At 49.2% G+C, this 22,719-nt stretch overlaps 1 protein-coding gene across 1 annotated transcript in view; it reads right to left on the bottom strand.

The window, feature by feature from the left end:
* CMIP (c-Maf inducing protein) overlaps nt 1-22,719 on the bottom strand; it is a 222,416-nt gene that overhangs the window by 81,267 nt on the left and 118,430 nt on the right. The window contains exon 2 of the mRNA XM_031458000.2: nt 488-613. Coding sequence (XP_031313860.2) covers nt 488-613 — 126 coding nt within the window. The remainder of the gene's footprint in view (nt 1-487; nt 614-22,719) is intronic.

Consider the following 22,719-nt stretch of genomic DNA (forward strand, 5'->3'; position numbering starts at 1 on the left):
CCAACAGTCCTGACCAACACACACAAAATGCACACTCTTCCAAGGAGATGGCTTCTACTTCCAGCAAAGTCCCAAAGACTTAGATCAAGGAGAAGAAACCTCCTCACTCGAAGCAGAGCAAAAGGTGGCATCTGTTGCTTACTTGCTTTTCACAGTCTTTTAAAGCCTCTATGTGCCTCAGTTTCCTTATCTGTAAAATGGAGACCAGAAAACCTATTTCTCAGCTTCGTTAAGAGAAGTAAAAACTCAACATGTAAAGTTCCTAGACGGCGACAGACATGCAGCAGGAGCTCTGTCTGTGCACACTCCCTCTTCCTCTCCCACCGTGAGCCTCGATTTACACCTTGCTCATACTTGGAGGAAAAAAACACCCTAAGTTAAACAACCTTTCCTCCTGATAGTTGGCGGTCTCCCTCCGAGGAGAAAGAGGAGGGCGAGTGAGTGGGGACGGGAGCAGAAACTGCTTGTTCATGTTTATTTATCCTACCTGCAGTAAGACAGTTCCCCCAGGAATTGTGAGCTGTAAACAGTACTTCGGGGCGTTCTCCCAGGACAGCAGCTGAACATCTTCAATAGCGCTGTAGGAGACTGAGTTTTCCATGTACCCAGTTGGCTGCAGCAAAAAAAGAAAAAGACAAGACATACATTGGTTACAAGATCAGGCACAAAAGCTGTACCTCGGAAGAAGGTTCTGGAAGACATCCCCACTCTAGCAACAAGCAAACTGAGTTGGTACAGACACTTGGCAGCTCTGGGGACCAAAGGACTCTGTCTTTCCTGGCCAGCAGCGTCCAGCTGGAGGCGAGGGGCCCTGGCAGACACCTGCCCACATGTTTGGACCTGTAGAGTCAGGACTAGACTGGGGGCACCTTGAGGGCAAGGGCTGTGCCTTGTTCCTCTTGGCATCCGTGGGCCTGGCACAGCCAGTGCCTGGACACCTGCATCCCTCACCATGTCAAGCCACCATCCTCTCGTGCCCAGAAAGCAGGCACCCCCACCCCCTGCTGGATCCCTGCCTCATCTCCCTTCACAGGTATGTGTTCTCCACTTGGTACCCAGGTTCACATTCCAAGTCAGCAAACTCAATCCCTCTACTCCCCTGCTCAGCGTCCTTCAATGGCTCCCAGTGGCCCAACCACAAACTCCATGCTTCCACCCACCATCGACGGGCCCTGCAGGTCTGGTCTCGCGTCCTCCTCCAGCCCCATCCCTTTTTCTCTCTCCCTCTCCATGCACCCCCATCCAGGACTGCTGACCATCCACGGCAATCTCAGCCAGCTCCTTGTCCCCAAAAGGCTGTGGTCCCTCCTGCCCTCCTTCTCCTCTTCTACTCTCCAGGTCTCAGCTCGACAGGGCTTCTTCGGGAAACCTGTGACCCTCCAGACCCCATAACTCACCTGGTTGCATCCCTTCCTGTGCCAGGCATGCTCACCACACCCATTTTAATTATTGTGGACTTATGTGTTATCTGTATGATGTTTGCTCCCTGGCCAGGCTGCAGCTTCTGTGAGGTCAGGCCTCTGTCTGTCTTGGTCCCTGCTCTGTCTCTCTATCTCTGTCTTTCTCTCCCCAGTATCTGGCATGTGGCAAGGGTTCAATAACTTGTGTTGAAAGGAAGAATGATAAGGACTGTCATTGGTCAGGGCTGGGGTGGGGATGGGGTAAGAGAAATTCACAGTCACTCACGGCTGAGTGAGTTCCGCTGTCACAGAGAGAAGGTGCTAGGCACCAGGGGAATGCACTGGACACCAGGAACCAGCAGTGTCCTTGCCACTCTGGCCCCAGGAAGCCAGACTGCAGCAGAATCAGAGGTGAGTTAGCGTAGCTGAGAATAACAGCTAATATCTCCCAAGGTCTGACACACACCAAGCACTCCCAGGGCACAGGGCAAGCACTATCTCCTTTAACCCTCAGAACAGTCCCCTGAGCAGGTGTTTGGCATTCCCACTGCACAGATGAGGAAGCTGAGACTCAGGAGGTCATGTGACTTGCCCAAGGTCACCCAGCTGGCAAGGGATGTGGCCAAGACTGAACTCAGCTGCTGACTTGGGGATCCACGCCCTGACCACTGTGCTGTGATACAAGCAATTTAAAATCTGTGTCCCAACAAGTGGACTTTACCCTAAGGATTTAGGACCTCTGGGAGGTTTTTAATTTTCAGTTTCTGTCTACCAAAGCTGAGATACAGTAGAAAGGGGTTAGGGCTTAAGCTGCCTCAAATTTCCCTGATATCACCTGTCACCAGGCTCAGGAAGTAAGAGCAATTGATCGATTGATCTGTTCATTCATTCACTCGTTCATTCACCTGACAAATATTTATTGAGCATCTGTTTTGTTCCAGGCCCCAGGCTGGCTGCTGGGGATATAGCAGGGAATAAGACAGAAGCCCAGTGGGGCAAAGAGATAACAAACAAATTATCCAAATAAGTAAGCCACTGGAGAGTGGCAACTGGTGCACCAAAAATCAAGATAGGGGGTGATGACAGGTGGCAGAGAGCTGGAGTGCTGTGCAAAAATGGAGGGGAAGTGTGTCCTGGGCCCGTGGCCAGTGCAAAGGCCCAGTGGCAGGAACAAGCTGTGATGCTCAGGGAGGATCGAAGGCCAAAGGGAGGAAGGGTGGGTAAGATATGCCTGGGAGAGACGGGCATGCCACTCCCAGAGGGACCGAAAGGCCCAGTGGGGTTCTGGGGATCATCCCCCATGGGGTGGGTGCTGCAGGGCCGTAGACAAGTTTCATAGCATCACTGGGACCGCTGCGTGGAGGGAGTGGGCAGAAGCAGGGAACAGCCTGGAGGCTCCTGCACAGGTCCAAGTGAGCCATGAGGCTGCTCAGACACTGGCAGGGGTAGTGGGAAGCAGCCAAGTTCTCACCAGCACATGGCCCACCCAACACCAACCAAGGTGGCCTCCATGTCCAACCAACAGGGTTTATCAGTGTACCTCAAAGGCAAACACGTGGGCTCCCCTTCGCCCTTCTGCCCTCTTCCAGCATCCCTGCACTATCACAGTCTCCACCGTCTGCAGTAAATGACTCAGCCCTAACAGCACGCCTTGTCCTGAGAACACCAGTGACACCAGGGGCCTGGGGGATTGGGGACATTCTTATTGTGTTTCTCACTGACTGTCTCTCCTGATAGTGTTTCAGTACCATGAGAGCAGGAATTTTTATCGGTTTGTTCCGTTTGCCTAAACAGTGCCAGACATAGAGGAGGTGATGGTTATTTCCTTAACAAATGAAGGAATATTTTCCTAAATAAAAAAAAAATGTCCATCCATGTATTACTTATAATCACCATGCATAACATACTTGGGAAGATGCTTTGGTTATTAGTCTTAAGTATTAAATTAACATTAAAAATAAATTAATAAATTAAAAAAAAACTCCTTTAGGAAGCAAAGGCACCTGGGTGCCCGGATGCACCACAGGCCTTTCCTTTGGCTAAGGCCCACCTCTCCCTTTTCAAGGTCTGTCTGGCTGGCTCCCAAACCCCAGCCCACCGACCCCTTGATGCACACAGAAGCCAGAGGACATGGGCTAGGATGCAGCCACTAGGGCATCTAGAAAATCGCTGGACCACGCCCAAGGACAGAGACGCAGAAAACCATTCCAAAAATTCCACAAGGGTATACAGCAATACTGCAATGGCGTGGATTTGATTATCCAAACCAAGCAAACGGCCAGCCTGGATGCATTAGAATCGTACCTTGGGCACACAAGCAGAAAGCCCAGAGGCTTCTATTTCCAACCACATCCTCCTGGAGACCCCAAAACAGGGCAGGCCCACACCAACCCCTGGGAACACACTCCAGATGACCACAACATGTGGGATTTATCATGACAGAGGACCTGCTAACCACCTGTGCCAGCCTCTTCTCCTGACCCTGCTGTGGCTATCTCAAGGTGGCCTTGAATAGAAGATGCAACACAGGCTTTTGGGGAAAGGTTGAGTATAAATAACTGTTTGTTTTTTTTAAAGCATGTATGTTGCTGTTTGAAGCAATATTGGCTAACAGCAAAATGTGGAGAATCAATGAGACCGGTGTTTGAGCACTTACTGTGTGTCTTTATGCAAGTTACCACACCTCTCTGAGCCAGTTTCCTCCAATGGTAAAATGAGAATTTCATAGAATGTTAGGAGCCTTAAAGAAGATACAATTTGTCACGGGCTTAGCCCAGCATCTGGAACACATTAAAAAGCTCAATAAAATAAACTATTGGAAGAAACACTAATTTTTTTTTATCTCTTAGATCTTCCTCCTCTAAAACCATAATTCTAGTCTTATCACGAGAAAAACATCAGACAAACCCCAATTGAGGGACACTCCTCAAAATACCTGACTGGCGCTCATCAAAAACAAGGAAAGTCTGAGCATCTGTTCCCACCAAGAGAAGTCCATGGACACATGATGACTAAATGTACTGTGAGCTCATCTGTGATCTTAGGACAGAAAAAGGACATTAGGGAAAAACTAAGGAAATCAAATGAAGTGTGGACTTTAATAACAGCATATCAATATGGGCTGATTAGTTTTGACCCATGTATCATGCTACCGTGGGATATTAACAGCTGGGGAAAGGGGGTGTCGGGTATATGGGAACTCCCTGTACTGTCTTTGTAACTTTTCCTTACATCTCAAACTATTGTAACATAAAATGTTTATTAAGAGAAATTAACTCTGCTCCTACCACTATTGTTGTTACTGTTATCATCACCATGGACAGAGCCTAGACCGGAGCCCCTGGGGCTTGTGAGGGGACAGATTGGAATTGGAAGCTCCCCACCCCCCACCCAAATGCAGCTCTTTGGATTCAGGTGTGAGCTAACGCCAACCAAGGACCTCCTCCCTCCTGGGTACTTTCACACTGTTGGGACAATTTTACAGATAACTGATAATTCCCTGGTAATCTGAACATGATGGTCAGAGCTCCAGAGAAGGAGATTCCTGCATGGGGTAAAGGCTGAGTTAGATAAAAAGGAAAAATTAAATTCTCCACTTGAGGGAAGCTAGGAAACCCAGCTCTAAGAGGTGGGCATTTAAGAGAACATTAAGCAGATTAAAAGTTATTACTACGTGAAGAAGCAGTGCAAGACGTACTGTATGTTTCCGTTTGTTTGACATCCTGGAATAAGCAAGAACCATAGGGATTGAAATCAGACCAGCAGCTGCGGTGGGGGAAGGGACTGGTTACCGAGGGGCACGGAGGAGGGCCGTGGGGGAACTTTTTGGGGTGATGGTAATATTCTATGTCTCGATTGTGATGGTGGTTCCTTGACTGACCACATTTGTCAAAGTTCACACACTGAAAGGGTGAATTGTACTGAATGTAAATTACAACTCAAACCTGCCTGAAAAACACAATGCATGAATGTTCAAGAAAATTTGGAAGATGATGAATAACAGAATGAAATCTTTCAGAAAAAATCGTATCAAGACCTCTCATTAGCACTTTGGTATACTGCCTTCCTGATTATTTTTCATATATAATTTTTTTACAGGTACATGTAATTCTGTAATTCACATTTTTCCCATAATGTGACATCATACGCACACCCTATATTCTCAACAGTAATCTTCAGAACTACCGTTTTAGCGTCTATTACATATTCAACCACCGCTTGTTTCATCACCACTCCCACTCCCTCCCCTAGATGGTGTGGGGGTTTCATTTTATGTTACTATAAACAACTCCACAATGAACATCCTTGTGAAACATGTTTTTCTAGCCCATGTTTAGGATTATTTTCTTAGGCCAGATTCCCAGAAATGGAATTACTGGGACAAAGGGTAAGAGCATATTTTATGTTATTGCCAAATTGCTCTCATTAAAGAGAAATTAAAAAGAACTGAGGAGCCCTGGCTAAGACTGGGGTCCTTCATCCTGGGCCACCAGCTTGGCTGGGCCCTGCTGTACGCCGCTCTGACCCATGTGAGTTTAGTGTGGCTGCCTGGTAGTCCAGGGCCCGCATTGTAACTGCACGGCATGGGAGCTGGCATCTCTGAAGTCTGCAAGGGGGTCCTTCTACAAGGGAGTTCTTCTGCAAAGGGGCTCTTCTGTAAGTGGGGTCCTGGCTCTTGGAGGTGCTGCTTTCCCATGTGAGTCAGGGAACAGGTCAAGGATGCCTCTGTCCTTTTGCTCTCAGGGGATGACAAGGAACCAGTGTGGGGGTCCTGGTGTTGCCAGACCAGGGAGAGAATATTGCACCTCTGCTCTTGTTTCTGAGATGAGTTTCTTCCCTGCCACTCAACCCCTGGATCTGAGCTAGAGAAAACTGGGCCTGGAGGGAACTCATCAGGGACCCCAGCAAACCTAAAGGTCTTCAGGGCTTACATTCTAAACTCTACACTTTCTCAGGCTTCCCATGTCGCAGAGCGGGCAGGGTGTGGGGTGATGAAAGGTCCCCCAAAACAGTCCCTGAACTTGGCCCCTAATGCTGGCACAATGCCACCAGGCTTTGCCTCCCCTTGCCTTTCTGGGGAGCCAGCCCTCTCCCGCCCAGACCTGCCTGCTGGTTTCCATGGGGATTTCCCTAAAAGGGAGTATGAATCATGACGTCTGCAGGCCCCCAAGACAAGGCTCCAGGCTGACTTAAGACAGGTCGGGAAGGTGCCCAGCACTGTTCCTGGGGAGGGGGAGGAGGAGCTGGGAACACCTTCCATGAGCTTGCTTCCGAGGCTGGAGGAGGGGAGGGTGGTAACTCGTGCCCAGCCAGGGGCCCAGGCTGAGAACAGCGGGCTGCCTGTCGTGAGGGGGCTGCCGCCCTGGCAGGCACAGCACGCTGGGGACTCATCTCTTCTCTCTGTGTGTGGACGTTGCCCGAGTCATGCAGGGGACCCACACGGCACAGCCCCACCGGCACAAGAGAGGATTTGTCCCCAGCCCCCCAAACAAACCCCGGCCTCCAAGGAGAGACATCAAGTCGGAGGGCAGGGGACAGTCAACAACAACGAGGGCAATAATAATAGTGGTGATGCTGTTACCTCGGTGGTGGTACCACTGGGAGGCTGGGATCAGGTGAGTGGGCTTCAGCCCTCACCTCCCTCTGCTGCTTTTTAAAAAACTCACTGGGGGTGGGTGGTATAGCTCAGTGGTAGAGCGGATTCTTGGTGTGCATGAGGTTCTGGGTTCAATCCCCAGTGCCTCCATTAAGGGGAAAAAAATAAAAATAAAAAACTGTGATAAATTTACATGATGTAAAATTAAACATCACCCATTTAAAAATGCACAATTCAGTGGCATTCAGTGCTTTCACCATGCTGTGCAACCTCCACCTCAGTTTAGTTGTAAGACGTTTTCATCATCCCAAAAGGAAAGGCCACAACCATTAAGTGCTTGCTCCCTGTTACCCCTACCCCCAGTCCCTGTGACCACCAGTTTGCTATCCATCTCTGGATCAGGCATTTCCCATCAGTGGAATTACACAATATGTGGGTCTTTCTATCTGACTTCTTCTACCTACTGTTTTCAAGGTTCACCCATGTTGTAGCATGTATCCGTACTTTCCTCCTTTTTGTGGCTGAATAATATTCCACTAAACGGATAAGCCACGTGTGGGTTACCCAGTCATCAGCTGGAGGACATCCTGTTTTGGCTGTCGTGAACAGCCTGCTGTGTATCTGCTCTGCAAACACCACCCATACGACACCCCCGCCCAGAGAAAGGCACAGGACTCCCTGGTTAACATTCATCAAGCAGTTACTATGTGGCCAGCACCAGGCTGAGGGCTTTATGTATCATATTATCTCATTTAACTGTACAACACTGGGATTGGGGGGTTGTGTTTATCCCTTTTTATCCATGTGCTACAGAAGAAGAGATGGAGGCACAAACTGGTGATGACATGTCACAAGCCCCTGCTTTTAAGAGACAGACCCTGGATTCAATCTCAAATCCTCCCCACCCAGAGGGTGACCTCCATCTCTATGCCCTGCCCAACTCCTCCAGCCAGACCCAAGCATGCGTGTATCTGGGCACACGCACATTGCAAAGCGCAAGTGCAGAAAGGACCTGGCACAGCGGGGGAGGGGCTCAGAAGCTGCCTTCCCACTGCCACCCAGCCCTGCCAGTCCCCAGGCCACCGACGGCTCAACTCGGCCTCGAGGGCAGAAACCCACACACATGTGATCATTTGGGAAAGGCCTGTCAAGATATTTTGATGCTCTCTTTAATCCCACAAAGGGAAAAAGCAAAGTGGCAGGTAACAATTTGCTGCTAGGTTGGCCAGTCTGGGCCCCAGTCCCAGAGCAAATCTGCTGGAAGGCCTGCCGCACACCCTCTCCCCTTGTTTCCGTAAACCAAAGACACTGAGCATAAGTTAATTCTTTTGTTGCCCCAGGGCTACTGTTATTACCACCACCCACTGGTGAGTGGTGCTGTAGCACACAATGCTCTTGGTGCCACTAAGGGGACAAAGAGCTGCTTGCTGCTACATTTACTGGCTGCAGAGTTTGAGGGATTGTGTCTGTTTCTTTTAGTGGCCATTCTCTTGATGCTGAATGGCTACTTCCTATTGCTGCCAGTGTCCCTTTCCCTGCACCTGATCCTCAAAAGGTGATCGCTCTCCTGATACAGCCTGTGAAATCAGACAGCCAAGCTGGTTAGAACTATGTGTAAAGCAAAAGCAACTGGGTTTTGAGCAAGAAAATCTCTTACGAGAAAAATACATTCTTCTTATGCTTTATGGTGTTTTGTTTGATCTTCTTTTCTTGGTGGTGATTATTCTAAGTTCTTCATAAATAACCCTGGGTCAGCACGGTCCAATAGAACCTTCTGTGATGATGGAAATCTGTATCTGCTCCGTCTGCCTCACCAGCCACCTGTGGATGCCTGAGCACTTGACACGTGGCTAGTGCGATGGTCACCTTGGGACTGACTTCAATAAGTGGAACCCGTTCCATGTGTAACCCAATGCCAGGGCCTGGGGACATGGCAGTGAACGGGAAGGACGCTGTCCCGGTCCTGGAGCTGACAAGTCAGGGAGGAAACAGATGACCCAGGAAAATGAGGGGGCCAGATGGACAGGAATCTGTGTCCTCGGGCACGGCACTTTTCATCTGTTCCCCTGGGCACCTCTGACGGCCGAGCAACTGAAGAAGGTTCAAAGGGAGTCTGGTAGGGAGCCCGGATGGTTGGAGTGATACAGTCCCCGCTCAGATCCAGCAGAGGCTTCCTGCCCCAGCCCCAAAATCAAGACCTCCCAGGCTGGGAGCACCCCTGCTGGCTCCCCTTGACCACCTCCTGCATCTGCAGGGCCCCTCCCACCTCCATCAGCCCCCAGGAAGGAAGCCACAGCCCTCCTGGGAGGCAAAGACCACCTCTGTGACAGACCGAAAATGGAGGCTCTGAGCAGGCCTATGTCCTACCCGACCACACACAGCTACTCAAGACAGATGGAAGAGAACCGAGACCTTCGGACTTCATGTCCTGGCCTATGTCTCTAACAGCCTAGTGAGTTAAAGATGGGGTAGGGGATGCTGCCACAGTGTGAGACTACATCATCCCCCAGCAGAACTGGTGACCCTGCTGGTTACCCCTGGACGGGACAGAACTGGAAAGGGGCCAGAGGGAGCTTCTGGAGGCCTGCCTGGTGCTGTTCTAGGTCTTGATTCGGGGTGGTAGTGACACAGTGCATTCACGTTGTTAAAATGCATCAAGCAGGACATGGCATGTGTTACGCTTTGATAAAAAGGCTTTTTTTAAATGAGAAGTTCTAGAGTCGAATCCAAACCTACCACTTGCTGGCTGTGTGGCCTTAGGCAAGTCATTTGTCCTCTCTGAGGCTCCAATTTCTCCTAGGTAAAAGTGAGGTAGTATCCACACCCAGGAGGATGGCTTTTTTTTTTTTTTTTAAGACAGTAACAGGTGTTGGAGAAGATGTAAAGAAGCTGGAACCCTCTTACACCGCTGGGGGGAATGTGAAAGTGGGCAGCTGTCTGGCAGTTGTTCAGAACGTCCAACAGTTTCCATATGCCCCATGGGGGAGTTTCATGGTATGTCAATTATATCACAACAAAAAAGGTGACAGAATACAGATCTTAAGGGTGTTTGTGGAGAGCAATTAACTGTACACAGCTCAGCACCTCCTGAGAAGTGGGTACAGTTCACTTCTCTCAAGGTCACCCCAAGAGGGCATTACACCCGGCAGCCTGGGAGAGATGGCTGGACAGGGCTGCGGACAGGGATGGGGCTGCGGACAGGGACGCGGTGAGATGAGGGTGCTGTGTTGCGCTCAGCTCCCAGCACAGTGTCAGGTGCTAAGCAGGAGCTCATGACACCCAGGCGATCATTTTCAAGCCTCAACAAGAAGGAAGAAACGTGCTTTACACAAACACCCTCCAAGTCCCTCCATCAGCAAAGATGACTCCAAAAAGACAGATCAGAGAGGAGCTCTCCAGCTTGGAGTTAGCCTGGCCCACAGGAAGTGATCAGCCAGCTCCAGGTGACAGGTGACAAGCAGGACCCCCCTCAGTGATGGACGGTCAGGCCCCCGGATGGCATCCCAGGAGCCCTGCCTAATGCAGGCTCGCCCACCTCATCCCGCCCTATCCTGCCAAGTACCAACCACAGCCCAGCCCTTCTTGGGAGCCCAGGAGGGGCCGCCCAGGGGGCCATGAGATCTTCAGGACAGAAGGTAGAGCCACTGGCCCCCTCTTCCCTCTGCTGCAGGCTGGGCCATGAGGGCAGGGCGGTGTTTGGGTCTGGCCAAGGCTGTTCTCCATGGACTGAGCTCCGCGGAGACGGTCAGGAGGCATGTTCTGGCTCATTAATCATGAGTCAGCCATGGCAGCTGCCCCCTTTTATGGCCAAATGGGTCAAGAAGTTTAATAATAGAGCAAAGGACTGATATTTTCACGTTCAGACCCTTCCAACCCCAGTCACCACCATGGGCATGGGAAGACAATGTGGAAATCTGGGCCTCCAGAGCGTGGCTCCCTGATGCCTTTGCCATCACAGTGGCAGATCAAGGCTCTTGAGGGCCAGGGCACAACGTCAGCACACTTCCGACCACTGGGTCAGCAAATATCTTTGAGGATCACAGCAGCCATGAATCAGCACATCCCAAATGCCAGGCCCTTGGCTAAGCACCATTTCATTGATTCTTCACAAGAACCCAGGAAATGGGTACTCCTGGGACCGCCATCTGGTAGAAGGAGGCACAGAGAGGTCATGGCTGGTCAGCAGAAAGAGGCCAGGTCTGGTTCACTGTGCCATGTCCCCTGCCCATCCTGAGACAATGTCCTGGGAGCCCCAAGATGCCCAGGGTGCCCCAGAGTGGGCTTCTTGATTGGGGTATGGGGGCGTGGTCACAGAGGTCATGACAACACAAAGTGACAAGCACCATGGCTGCAGATGTAAAGTACAAAGGGCAGGCAGTGGGAGGAGTGCTCTGGAACATTGGGGAAGGCTTCTCAGAAGAGACCTTTGAGCTGGTGTGTAGGGGAGTGCCAGGCACACCCAGCAGAGGGAAGGGAGGGCACAGGAGCCCACAGTGTGCGGGATGCTGGTCTGGGAATAGGGAGTGGTTATGTGAGGCTGGAGGACTCCCCTTCTAGGAAAGTAAGACAGGACCCAGACCAGGAGCACAGCCCTCGACAGCCCAAACTTCTCAAATTCTTGAACATTCTCTCTCTTTCCTCCTATCTTTTTAAAAATTAAAGCATGCCATATAGACAGTAAAGTGCAGAGGTGCATGAATCTGAAGTGCTTGGCTGCATTCTTTTTTGCATAAGCACAGCCCCATGCGCCCACCACCCAGGTCAAGACATGAAACGTCTGCAACGCCCCAGGAGGCAGGCTCCCTCGCACCCCTCGCAGGCAGCACTGCCTGGCCGTGTCTGCTGTTCTAGCACCCAGGGTTAGAGACGGGTTCTGGGCTGTCCTACAAATGGAAAGCACACGGTAGATGAGCTTTTGTGTCTGGCTTCTTCTGTTCAGAACCACGTTTGTGAGATGCATGTGTCTTAGCTTATCCCTCTTTTTAATCGCAAGGCAGTGGTCCTTCCTAGGTACCACTGGTGTTGATGGATCTTTGCATGTTTTCGCTTTGGGGCTGTTGTGTATAAAGCTACTTTGAGCATTTTTGTACTTACTGGGGGAGGAGGAGGGGACAGTACTCTTTTAGGTAAATACCCAGGAGTGGGATTCCTGGGCCACAGGATAAATTGCTTTTAGAATATACTTTGTGGGGAATTCTAGAGAAGTTTAATATAAACACGAGCTCCTCGGTAGAGTGTGCTCTTCTCCCGTACCCCCGCCTTTGGGAGAACAGGACTCCTGAGTCTTGCAGGTGGAAGCAGTTGGTGACGGAGCTCAGTTTTCTCAAAAGGTGGAACACATCTTTCACACAGGCCTCTGGGAGCCACAGGAGAGACAGCACCCTCCTCAAAACTGGACTCAGAGCCCCCGAGGATGTGGTGGCAACCTGGAAACTTTTCTTATGGTTAATGTGGCAGAAAGGGATGTAGTCTCTAATCCCCTCATGTTCAGTCTCCTCGCTGTGCTCAGCGAAGACATTTTTGCAGAAGGAAAGGGTATTTTTACTAAGATGAGAGCTTTAAGCTAAAGGCTGGGAACAGCCACTGCATTTTTGGGTTATTACTAGCATTAATTTAATTCCACCATCACCTGCCACTGTCACACAGGCCCTTACCCACTTGGTGTTCCAGAGGTAAGGATGCCAGCAGGGACCAGACGGCAAATTCTCAGGTGCTCACAGACACGTGCTAGTTGATGGTGTAAGTCAGCTGGGGAAAAACTGCGGTATATGACAGCCTGGAATAAGGGCCCCCTGCCTCTAGGTTCTCCTAGGCAGGGGCGTGCATCAACCCCAGTACCTTCCTGTGCACTGTCGTCAGCTGTCTGTGTGCTGAGCTCCTAAGAATAGGGACCCTGCTGCCTGTGTCCTGAGCAACTGTCTTGGTCAAGGATCATCTATGTGCCTGTGTGTCAACTGCTCACGGACGTCTTCCCACTGACTCCTTAGGAGGACCCAAGAGATGGGTGTCACTGTGATCCCATTTTACAGCTGAGAAAACCGAGGCCCAGAGACCAGAACTAACTTGCCCGAAGCCATGCTGCCAGTTATCAATGAAGCCATGACTGGCACTCCAGCGCTTGGATCTAAACCAGAGGAGGGTCAACATTTTCTGTAAAGGGCCAGACAGTAAATACTTCAGGCTTTATGAGTCACATGGTTTCTGTCCTAACAATTCAGCGGTGCTGCTGTGGTGTGAAAGCAGCTGCAGACAATACACAAATGACTGGCTGTGTTCCAATAAGACTATTTACAAAGACAGGTGGGGGCGGGGCAGGTTTGGACTGGGGGCTACTGCGTGCCCCCAGTGCTGACTTAAACCACTCAAGAGGAGTGTGCACATGGGACGGAAAGATGGATGGCAGAAAACGAGTGGAATGTTTTCTCTCCTCGCTTTCTTTCTAGGACTCAGAGTTAGCTCAGAGTATCAAAAGATGTTTCAGAGGGTGAGTAGGTGAGTGGCTGAATTTGCTATTTATTGTGTCCCCAGGCCTGGGTCCTCCTGTGACTTCTGAGATGGCTCCAGCAATGTCCCCTCTACCGACTGGCCTTAGCTCTAACCCTAAATTCTGTGGAAGCGTCAGACAAGTTCTGCAGAAATTTCCCAGATGACAAATTTGGAGAAAACCCCCTTGGGCCCATCCCTAAACGAAAGCAAATGACCCAGAAGCCAGAGGATGTGGATGTCCTCTCCCAGTGCCACCCACCTCCACTGGGTGGGCATGTAAGGCTGCTGGGGGTGACCTGGAAGGGCGCTGCCAGGACCCAAGCGGGAAGGACAACCCTCATCTTATCTTTGTTCCCCAAACAACAGGAACAAGCCAGTGTGACTCATTCAGAGAAACTCTGACAGTGTAAAGAAAGCTGGAGACAGCGCCTTCAATCAACACAGCCTTCTAGAAAATTCCGGGAGAAGGGAAGGTGGGAGGAAAAGAACAAGAATGATGTTTTGGTCCAACATGCAAAAGGAAACAGGCTCAGAGGGGTGCAGTAACTCCCCAGGGTCACCCAGCTGGAAGTGGCAGAACTGAGTTGGGACCACCGACCTCTCTGGGATAGGGCTGCCTTGCTGAGGTCTCCGAGCTAGACCTCAGGGTGGCTGAGTATTGCTGCGGTGAGCAGAGTTTCGGAACAATCATTCACCTCGCCCTCTGGCCCAAGGAAGCTCCCTGAAGTCTGTCCCTCAGTGTCCGTTCATTGTCACACACCCCCCCCAACCCCAACCACCAGGATCCGGCATCTCTTCTCTGAGATCACGAAAGACGCCGGGCAGATGCCAACCTACACCTTCACATGTTTTACTTACAGTTTTCATTAAACAGATTAGTTCCGTGCCTGGAGTTTATCCCATTCTCCCTGACAAGTTGAGGGAGAGAAGGAGCCGGGCAACTTTCTATGAAGCCTGAATATGCGAGGGACTTTTCAAGCATCAGTGAACCTTCACAGGAACACGCTGAGGTGTGCAGCACTGTTGCTCTCATTTTACAGATGAGTCAATGAGGCACTGAGACACAGAGTCACTCACAAAGGAACAGTGGTGCCCAAACCTGAACCCTGACTCTTTCAACTCTCGTAACTGTTGTTCAGCCCTGTGAGGATGATGATAATGCTGGCAGCCACGAAGAACACAGAGCAGCCACTGGGCTGCAGAGAAGGGAGGAAGAGGGGGAGAGAGGAGAGAGGGGAAGGAAGAGGCCCGCTGGGGACACACAGTGCGAGGCGTCACTAGGTTTTCCTGTTCTGGGAACTGGCGCTGGCACTAGATAGGCCAGCCCCGGGCCCACTCGGGCATCTGTTGAAGCCACCAGTCTATGTCCAGCAGCACGAGGAGTAAGTGGACTAAGGGTAAAACTCTAATTAGACATGACAATGGTGCACAGGAAAAATGCATGGCTGGCTGCTGGCCCCCAACACATCGCAAGAGCAGAGTGGTGGCCGATGACACCCTGCATTGGGGCAGGCACCACGTGGGCACCAGCCTGGCCGGCGCCGGGCGCAGGTCCAGTGTCGAGCTTTTCTGTCTGTTGGTTCGTTATCTCCCTGTGCTAATTACACCAAGATGGAAGAGGCCGTATTTGATCAGAGCTGCAAGGCTGGCCTCTCACATGCCCTTAAGAGGGTGCACTGTCCTTTCAGGGGTCCTGGGAAGCCACACCGAGGTCATGGCTGGCAGCTGTCTGCCCTGAGCATTTTTCAGCTACTGCCATCTCTTCTGCTCTGTGAGACACAAAATTTGGGGATGAAATCGGATATTGGGACAAGAACTTGGGAAGGTGAACAGGTTTTTTTTCTTGCAAAGAAAGAGAAAGAGGTGTCTCTGTAGGCCTGGGGCTGCAGTGAGTCAGCAGAAGTCAGGGCAAGTGTGGCTCTTAAATTTCCACAATCCAAGGATGCTTTTCTCTCTCTGGAATCACATGGCTGCTACTCTCACCAGTGACATAACAAGCATGTATTGAGCACCTACTGTGTACTCTCACCAGTGACTTAACAAGCATGTACTGAGCGCAACTGTGTGCCAGCAGCATTACAATGATTAGAAGAACATGAACGGTGATCCAGTGTCACCTACAGTGAGCCAGAATAAAACAACCAATATTCAAGGCAGATAGCCATTAAAACTTTACTCGTCTGAAATCAAATTAAAACCACCCTGTAATCACTACATGCCTATCAGAATGGCTTAAAAAAAAGACACTATCAACAGCTCGCACACATCAGGAAGGCCACTATCAAAACAAAAATGAAACCCACAAAATAACAAGAGTAGGTGAGAATATGAAGAAACTAGAAATCTTGCGCACTGCTGGTGGGAATATAAAATGTTGCAGCTGCTATGGAAACAGTTGGAAATTCCTCAATTAAACAGAATTATTATATGATTCAGCAATTCCACTTCTGCGTATATACCCCAAAGAATTGAAAGCTATGACTTGAACAGGTATTTGTACATCCTTGTTCACAGTAGCACTATTCTATAGCTAAAAGGTGGAAGCAGCCAAGTGTCTCATCAGTGGATGAGTGGATAAGCAAAATGTGGCATATTCAGACAGTGGAGTACTATTCAGCCTTAAAAAGGAAGGAAATTCTGACACACGTTTCAACATGATGAACTCTGAAGACATTATGCCAAGTGAAATAAGACAGTCACAAAAAAGACAAATACTGTATGATTTCACTTACATGAGGAACCTAGAGTAGTCAGACTCGTAAAGGCAGAAAGTAGAAAGGCTGCCAGTGGCTAGAGGTGGGCGCTGGGGAGGAGGATGGGAGTCACTGTTTAATGGGTACAGAGTTTCAGTTTCTGCAAGATAGAAAGAGTTCTGGAGGATGGTGGTGATGGATGCACAACAATATGAATGGATTGATGCCATAGAACTGTACATTTAAAAATGGCTAAAATGGTCAATTTTATATTATGTGTATTTTACCACAACAAAAAAAAAAAAATTGAGGAAAAATGATAGTACCCAGCCAGTGACGGCCAGGATGTGGAGAAACCAGGATGCTCATAGCAAGAGCACGAACTAGTACAGCACTTTGGAAAGTAACTTGGCAGTGTTTGCTAGAGCTGACTCACCCCCTCCCTTCTACATCCCAGGATCACCACTCCTAGATACTCCCACGGGACTGTGTGCACGTGGTCACCACGTCCCAGGGATCACAGCAGCACTTCACAAGCGCCCATGAGAAAATGAGAAAATAAACGATGGCGTATTCGCCCAACGGAAAACCATACAGCAGTGAGACTGGAAAAACCACAGGCTTATGCAGCAATATGATGAGTTTCACTGACAAAAGAGTACATGATGTGTGAGTCCATTTATATAAGGTCCAGACACTGGCAAAGGATAGGGTAGCAGTCACCTTTGGGGGAGTGGTGGCTGGAAGGGGACCCGGGGGTGGGGTCTCTGGGGTGGCCACAATCTGTCTTAATCTGGGTACAGGTGACAAGGCCCTGTTCGATGTGCAGATCTGTGTGCTTTTTTGTAGGTATTTTATACCATTTAAGAGAAAAAGTGTCCTTTCGAAAGACCACATTCCTCTGGATCCATGTTGCCCATAAAAGACAAAGACCACAGTGGGGGCTCGCAGAGTGACTCTGTGCTCTTTTCCAGCCATGAGCGCCTGCATCCTTCAACAGAGAGAAGGTACATGCCAGGTGTGGGGGTGCTGCGGTGTGCAGGACCTGTGCCTGGCCACAGCGTAGACCGCAGACTGAAAAAATGGGATGTCTATACATCCACTGCACACTGTATCTCAAATGTAGACAGATGCTGTCGCTCTGAATGTAAATTTGTTGAAAAGCAAGACTGAGTTCAGGCATTTTACACATTTTCTCAAATTGTAATGGGAAAAGAATCTGGGCTTGGAAGTCAGAAACCCTGACTTCACACCCCCAGCTCTGCCTCTTACAAGCTATAGACCCTGGGCTCGGGAGCAACTAAAACCTCAGTTTCCTCATCTGTGAAATGGGGATGGTAATGGAGTCTGGCTGGTCAGCGTTATAAGGACTGAACAAGAGGATGCATGTCATCCAAGAACTCTGCAAATGCCAATCTGCAGCACTGAGGACCTACTGTGTGCTGTGAATAAACAGCATCCCTGCTTGTGTAATCTCCTTGGTACAGTAAAAAAGATAAACAAGAAAAAAAGAGACAGAAAAACAGACAAACAAGAAAAATACATCAGACGTCAAATGACAGTAAGTTCAAGTGAAACAAAGCGGATCAGGGTGGGAGGGGATGCCGGGTTTTGACGCAGCCAAATAGTTTCCTAAGAAAGGAGAGAATGATGTCGTCACCAGGCAGAGATCTCACTGGGAAGCTGCTCGATATTTCCCAAGGTAAACCACCCCCGGCCTGAAATGAGACACCAGATGGTGACACAGCGGGACCAAGCTAACCAGCCCTTCCTACTAAGGGTCAGGGTTCACGGAGGCAGCCCTTTCTAGAGGCAACTGTGATTGACAAGTCTACCTAAAGTCTCTTAAAGAGGTTTAATCCGGGAATAGGGGAAAAAGAGAGAGAGAAGAAAGGCGGGGAAAGGGCAGGATCTTTCCCACGAGATGGATTTGTGTGCTTTTCCTGGTCAAAAACAAAAGCAACTTAAACCACGTTTCCCTTTTGTCGCCTAAACAGAGAGTTCGGAGCAGCCAAACAAGGCTTGGGATAATCGGTGTCTCCAGGGATCTGAGGGGCTGGTTCTGAGATCCTAATTGCCTCATTTCACATGGTGTCTTAGCTCTGCAAAGCTGCTGTCCTCTTGGAGGCAGGCAGAGTATAATTCTAGACAAATACACACAATAGCTCTTGGGGAGGCAAGAGCTGGCAGCCACCGCCTTTCAAATCAGAAGTAGGAAATCCCTGACTGTTCTGCCTCAGATCTTGCCTGGGGGCTGCAGGCTTCCACCCCCGGGTTCCAGGACGTGTGACAGGGGAATTTTTCCATGCTAGCTGTTTATGCACAGACCCCATGATCCTTCCCCAAGGAAGCCGGCTGCAGGGCCAGCACCACCTCTCAGGTGCGTGCAAGCTCTCACTCACCACTCAGAGGTGGGATCTCTAGAATCATCATTTAAGTATCGGCTTCTGAAAACTTATATCCACACAAAAACCTGCATAGGGATGTTGATGGCTGCTTTATTTGCCACTGCCAAAACCTGGAAGCAATCAAGATGTCTTTCAGCGGGTGAATAGATAAATAAAGTGTCACATGCGGACAGTGGAATATAATTCAGCACTAAAAAGAAATGAGCTATGAAGCTATGAAAAGACATGGAGGAGCCTTAAATACAAATTACTAAGTGAAAGAGGCCAATCTGAAAAGGGGACCTACTGTGTGATTCCAACAATATGACATTGTGGAAAAGGCAAAATTTTGGAGATCAGTGGTTGCCAGGGGTTGGTGGGAGCTGTGGGTTGGGGAGGGATGAATAGGTGGGAGCACAGAGGGTTTCTAGGGCAGTGAAAAGTGTATATCCAGAGGGAACTCTAATTCAGAGCCACCTGCACCCCAATGTTCATAGCAGCACTATTTACAATAGCCAAGACATGGAAACAGCCTAAATATCCATCAACAGATGACTGGATAAAGAAGCTGTGGTATATTTATACAATGGAATACTACTCAGTCATAAAAAATAGTAAAACAATGCCATTTGCAGCAACATGGATGGACCTAGAGATCATCATTTCAAGTGAAGTAAGCCAGAAAGAGAAAGAAAAATAACATATGATATCATTCATATGTGGAATCCAAAAAAAAAAAAGGCACAAATGAACTTATTTATAAAACAGAAACAAACTCAGAGACATAGAAGACAAACTTATGGTTACCAGACGGGGAAGGAGGTGGGAAGGGATAAATTGGGAGTTTGAGATTTGCAGATACTTAATAACTACTATACACAAAATAGGTAAATAACAAGTTTCTACTGTATGGCACAGGGAACTATATTCAGTATCTTTAGTAACCTATAATGAAAAAGAATACAGAAAGGAATATATGTATGTATATGTATGACTGAAACATTATGCTGTACACGAGAAATTGACATAACATTGTAAACTGACTATACTTTAATAAAATTTTTTTTAATGTTTTGTATGACACTAAAGTGGTGGATACATCATTATACATTTGCCCAAACCCACAGAATGTACAACACCAAGAGTGAACCCTAAGGTAAACTATGGGCTTCGGGTATTTGGGGGGATTCTGGTGATATATCAATGTAGGTCCATCGACAGCAACAAAGGGGTCCGTTGAGGGGGGTTGATAATAGGGAGGATGTGTGGGGTGGGGGCTCGGGTACATGCGGAAATCTCTGTGCCCTCTTCTCAGTGTTGCTGTGAACCTAAAATTGCTCTAAAACAATGAAGTCTTAAAAAAAAAATCTGCTCCCCCTATAGCAGGAGAGGAGAGAGACATAGGCTGGTCGCTTTAGGAAGACAGGAGGGGTGGAGGAGAGAGCTGGAATGTGGACTCAGACTGCCTGGATCCCTGTCCTGGCTCTGCAGCTCACTCACGGGGCAGTGAGCTCAACTTTTGTCACTGGAAAGATGGTTAACGATGACTGTGACGGTTATGACGTCCAAGGGAAGTCTGGGAAGCCAAGGACTTTCTAAGCGGTGGCTCTGGGGGTGCAGAGGTCAAGCCAACCATTGCGTCCAGCTCCCCATGCAGACGTGATACAGATTAACTACCCCATCGATTGGACCCTCAGGCATTCCACCTTATCAAATTCTCCCTACCAAACAAAACCTATTTACGACATAAAAATCAGAAGTGATAATATAAATATTTAATAGCTGATACAGCCTAGGAATCAACCAATCGGGACACACACCAGCTGTAAACAGTGGGTCCCACGTCCAGGTGCATTCCACAGGACTCCTGCCCGTGGTAATGAGTCATGCATGTCCCCTTTTACACGAACAAAAGCCCCTCTCTCTCCATCCACCAGTATTCCGCATCAATGCCATGTGCCATGTAACTGGTATTGCCAAATCAAACTGAATACACTGTACTGAGAAACAGAAAACAACCAACCCCATAGATCTGATCTCAAAGCCTGTTCTTCACACTTTTCAAAATTAGTAAAAACAGCTCATAGGTCCCAAGAGATTTCTGTGAACCCCCAGAACTCTGCAGCCCCCAGATTTGAATCCAGTCGTCTCTCCTCCTTGAGTTCTGCACCTGCTTGCCTCCTTTACCCAACTTTAAGCACTCACACAGAGAACTCCTCATTCACCTGTCAAGTATCTGCTCCAAGAAAAACATGTCTAGAATCCTTTCCTTTAAGGACCTCTCAGAGTGCGGGAGTCAGACACATCATACACATATACGATACCTGCAGATGTGAAGGCCCGGGAGCCCTGGGGAAGGTGAACTAATTAACTCCACTACTGGGTCATTCAAGAAGCCTTCAGAAAGGATGTGATGTTTGAGCTGGGTTTTGAAGGGTGAATAGGAGTTTATCAGGCAGAGAGATGGAGGTTGAGGGAGATGAATCAGAAAAACTGTGAAGATCCAGATTATGAAGAGCCTTGAACACCGGGCTGTAATGCCTGGATAACTGAGGAAGGTGGGGGCTCCTTAGCACACGAGACATCAAGCAAGCCAACGTGTGTGCGCAGGCCTTATAGTGACTCACCAGGCTGCCCCCAAGGATGGCTGTGGCTACCTGTCTCCAACCAGGTGAGCCTTGAACAACCAACTCTTTCTGCTATTGATGTTGCTATCATAATGGTCACAATAAGCCGTCACCTCAACAAGGGAAAGCCACACTGCAGTCCTAGCTGGTCCTCCCTCTTGGGGACACAGGTGATGGCGTGACTTCTGCCTTGTCCATAAAAAGCATTTCTAAACCTGAGCTACCTAATCGGTGGTATAAAAGTGACTTTCTACCTTCCATTACAGCCTCCCATTACACAATAGGTTCCAAGACCTGAGGGAGCCCAGAAGTTGGATGGCTAGGTGTGGGGTGACCCTATCACCACAAAGAGCTGTTTAGATCCGAGTGAACCCCATTATCTCCTCTGGAAAAAGACAGGAGCACAAATAAATGACAACGTGACGAATCACAAAAGCTAGCTAGAGGAAGTAGTGACATCTGACTGTGAGAATGCCATTTGTTCATTTATTGGGTCACTCATTCACTCAACAAACATTCACCAACAGTATCCTGTGCTCTGTCCTCCAGGAAGTCAGGAGAACAGGGTACATGGTCAGCACGGGATGGGACACAGTGGTACAAACTCTCTGGCGGGGATGAAGAAGATGACAACCACCAATTCTGCAAAGCTGACTCCTGAGAAACAAGCAGGAGTTTGCTGGGCCCAGAAGATGGAAAGGGCTCCGGGGCAGGAGGGAAAACATGTTCAGGGTATGGTGGGAAGTGGGTGTGGCTGCAGCATGGCACCCACGGGGGGAGAGGGTGGGTGATGAGATCAGACAGCTAAGCTGGATCGGGAAGCATGCGGATGGCCCAGCTACAAGTGTGGGTCATGCCCTGTGCCTCTGGCCATGCCAAGGGGCAGGCTGGAGATCTGGGCACAGGAGGAGGGCGGATGGGGTTCTCCCTAGCCCGGGCCATGCGTAGTAACTGCCAAGGTCAGGCAAGAGGACTGAGAGATGCTAAGTCATGGGGCATCCACAAACTCTGCGGTTTGACGTGAACTTCTCCGCAAAACAGAATGAATTCAAACTGACACAGGCTCCAAGGCGGATGAACCTGGAAACACTACGCTCAGTGAAAGAAGCCAGACACTAAAGGCCTCAGCGTGTGTGATTCCATTTATGTGAAACATCCAGAATAGATAAATCCACGGAGACAGAAGGCAGACGAGTAGATGTCAAGGGCTGGGGAAGCGGGGCGGGCAGAGACTGTTAATGAGCATGGCGGGGCAGCAGGGTGCCTTTGGAAATGACAAGAATATTTCAGAACTAGATAAAGATGGTGTTTTTACAGCACTGTGAAGATACTAAAGGCCACTGAACTGTATACTTTAAAATGGCTAATTTTACATTATGTGAATTTCACCTCAATTAAAAAAAAGTTTGATATAAACGTAATGAATTCTAAGAACTCTACAGACTTGAAAATGATGGCGGAGCAGTTGGCTTAAAGCCCCTGCTCCTCTGTAAACAGGGGCCTGGGCTGTTAAAGGAAAGTCTCACAAGC

This window comes from Camelus dromedarius, chromosome 9 (assembly GCF_036321535.1).
Source record: "Camelus dromedarius isolate mCamDro1 chromosome 9, mCamDro1.pat, whole genome shotgun sequence".
In the NCBI taxonomy this organism is placed as follows: domain Eukaryota; kingdom Metazoa; phylum Chordata; class Mammalia; order Artiodactyla; family Camelidae; genus Camelus; species Camelus dromedarius.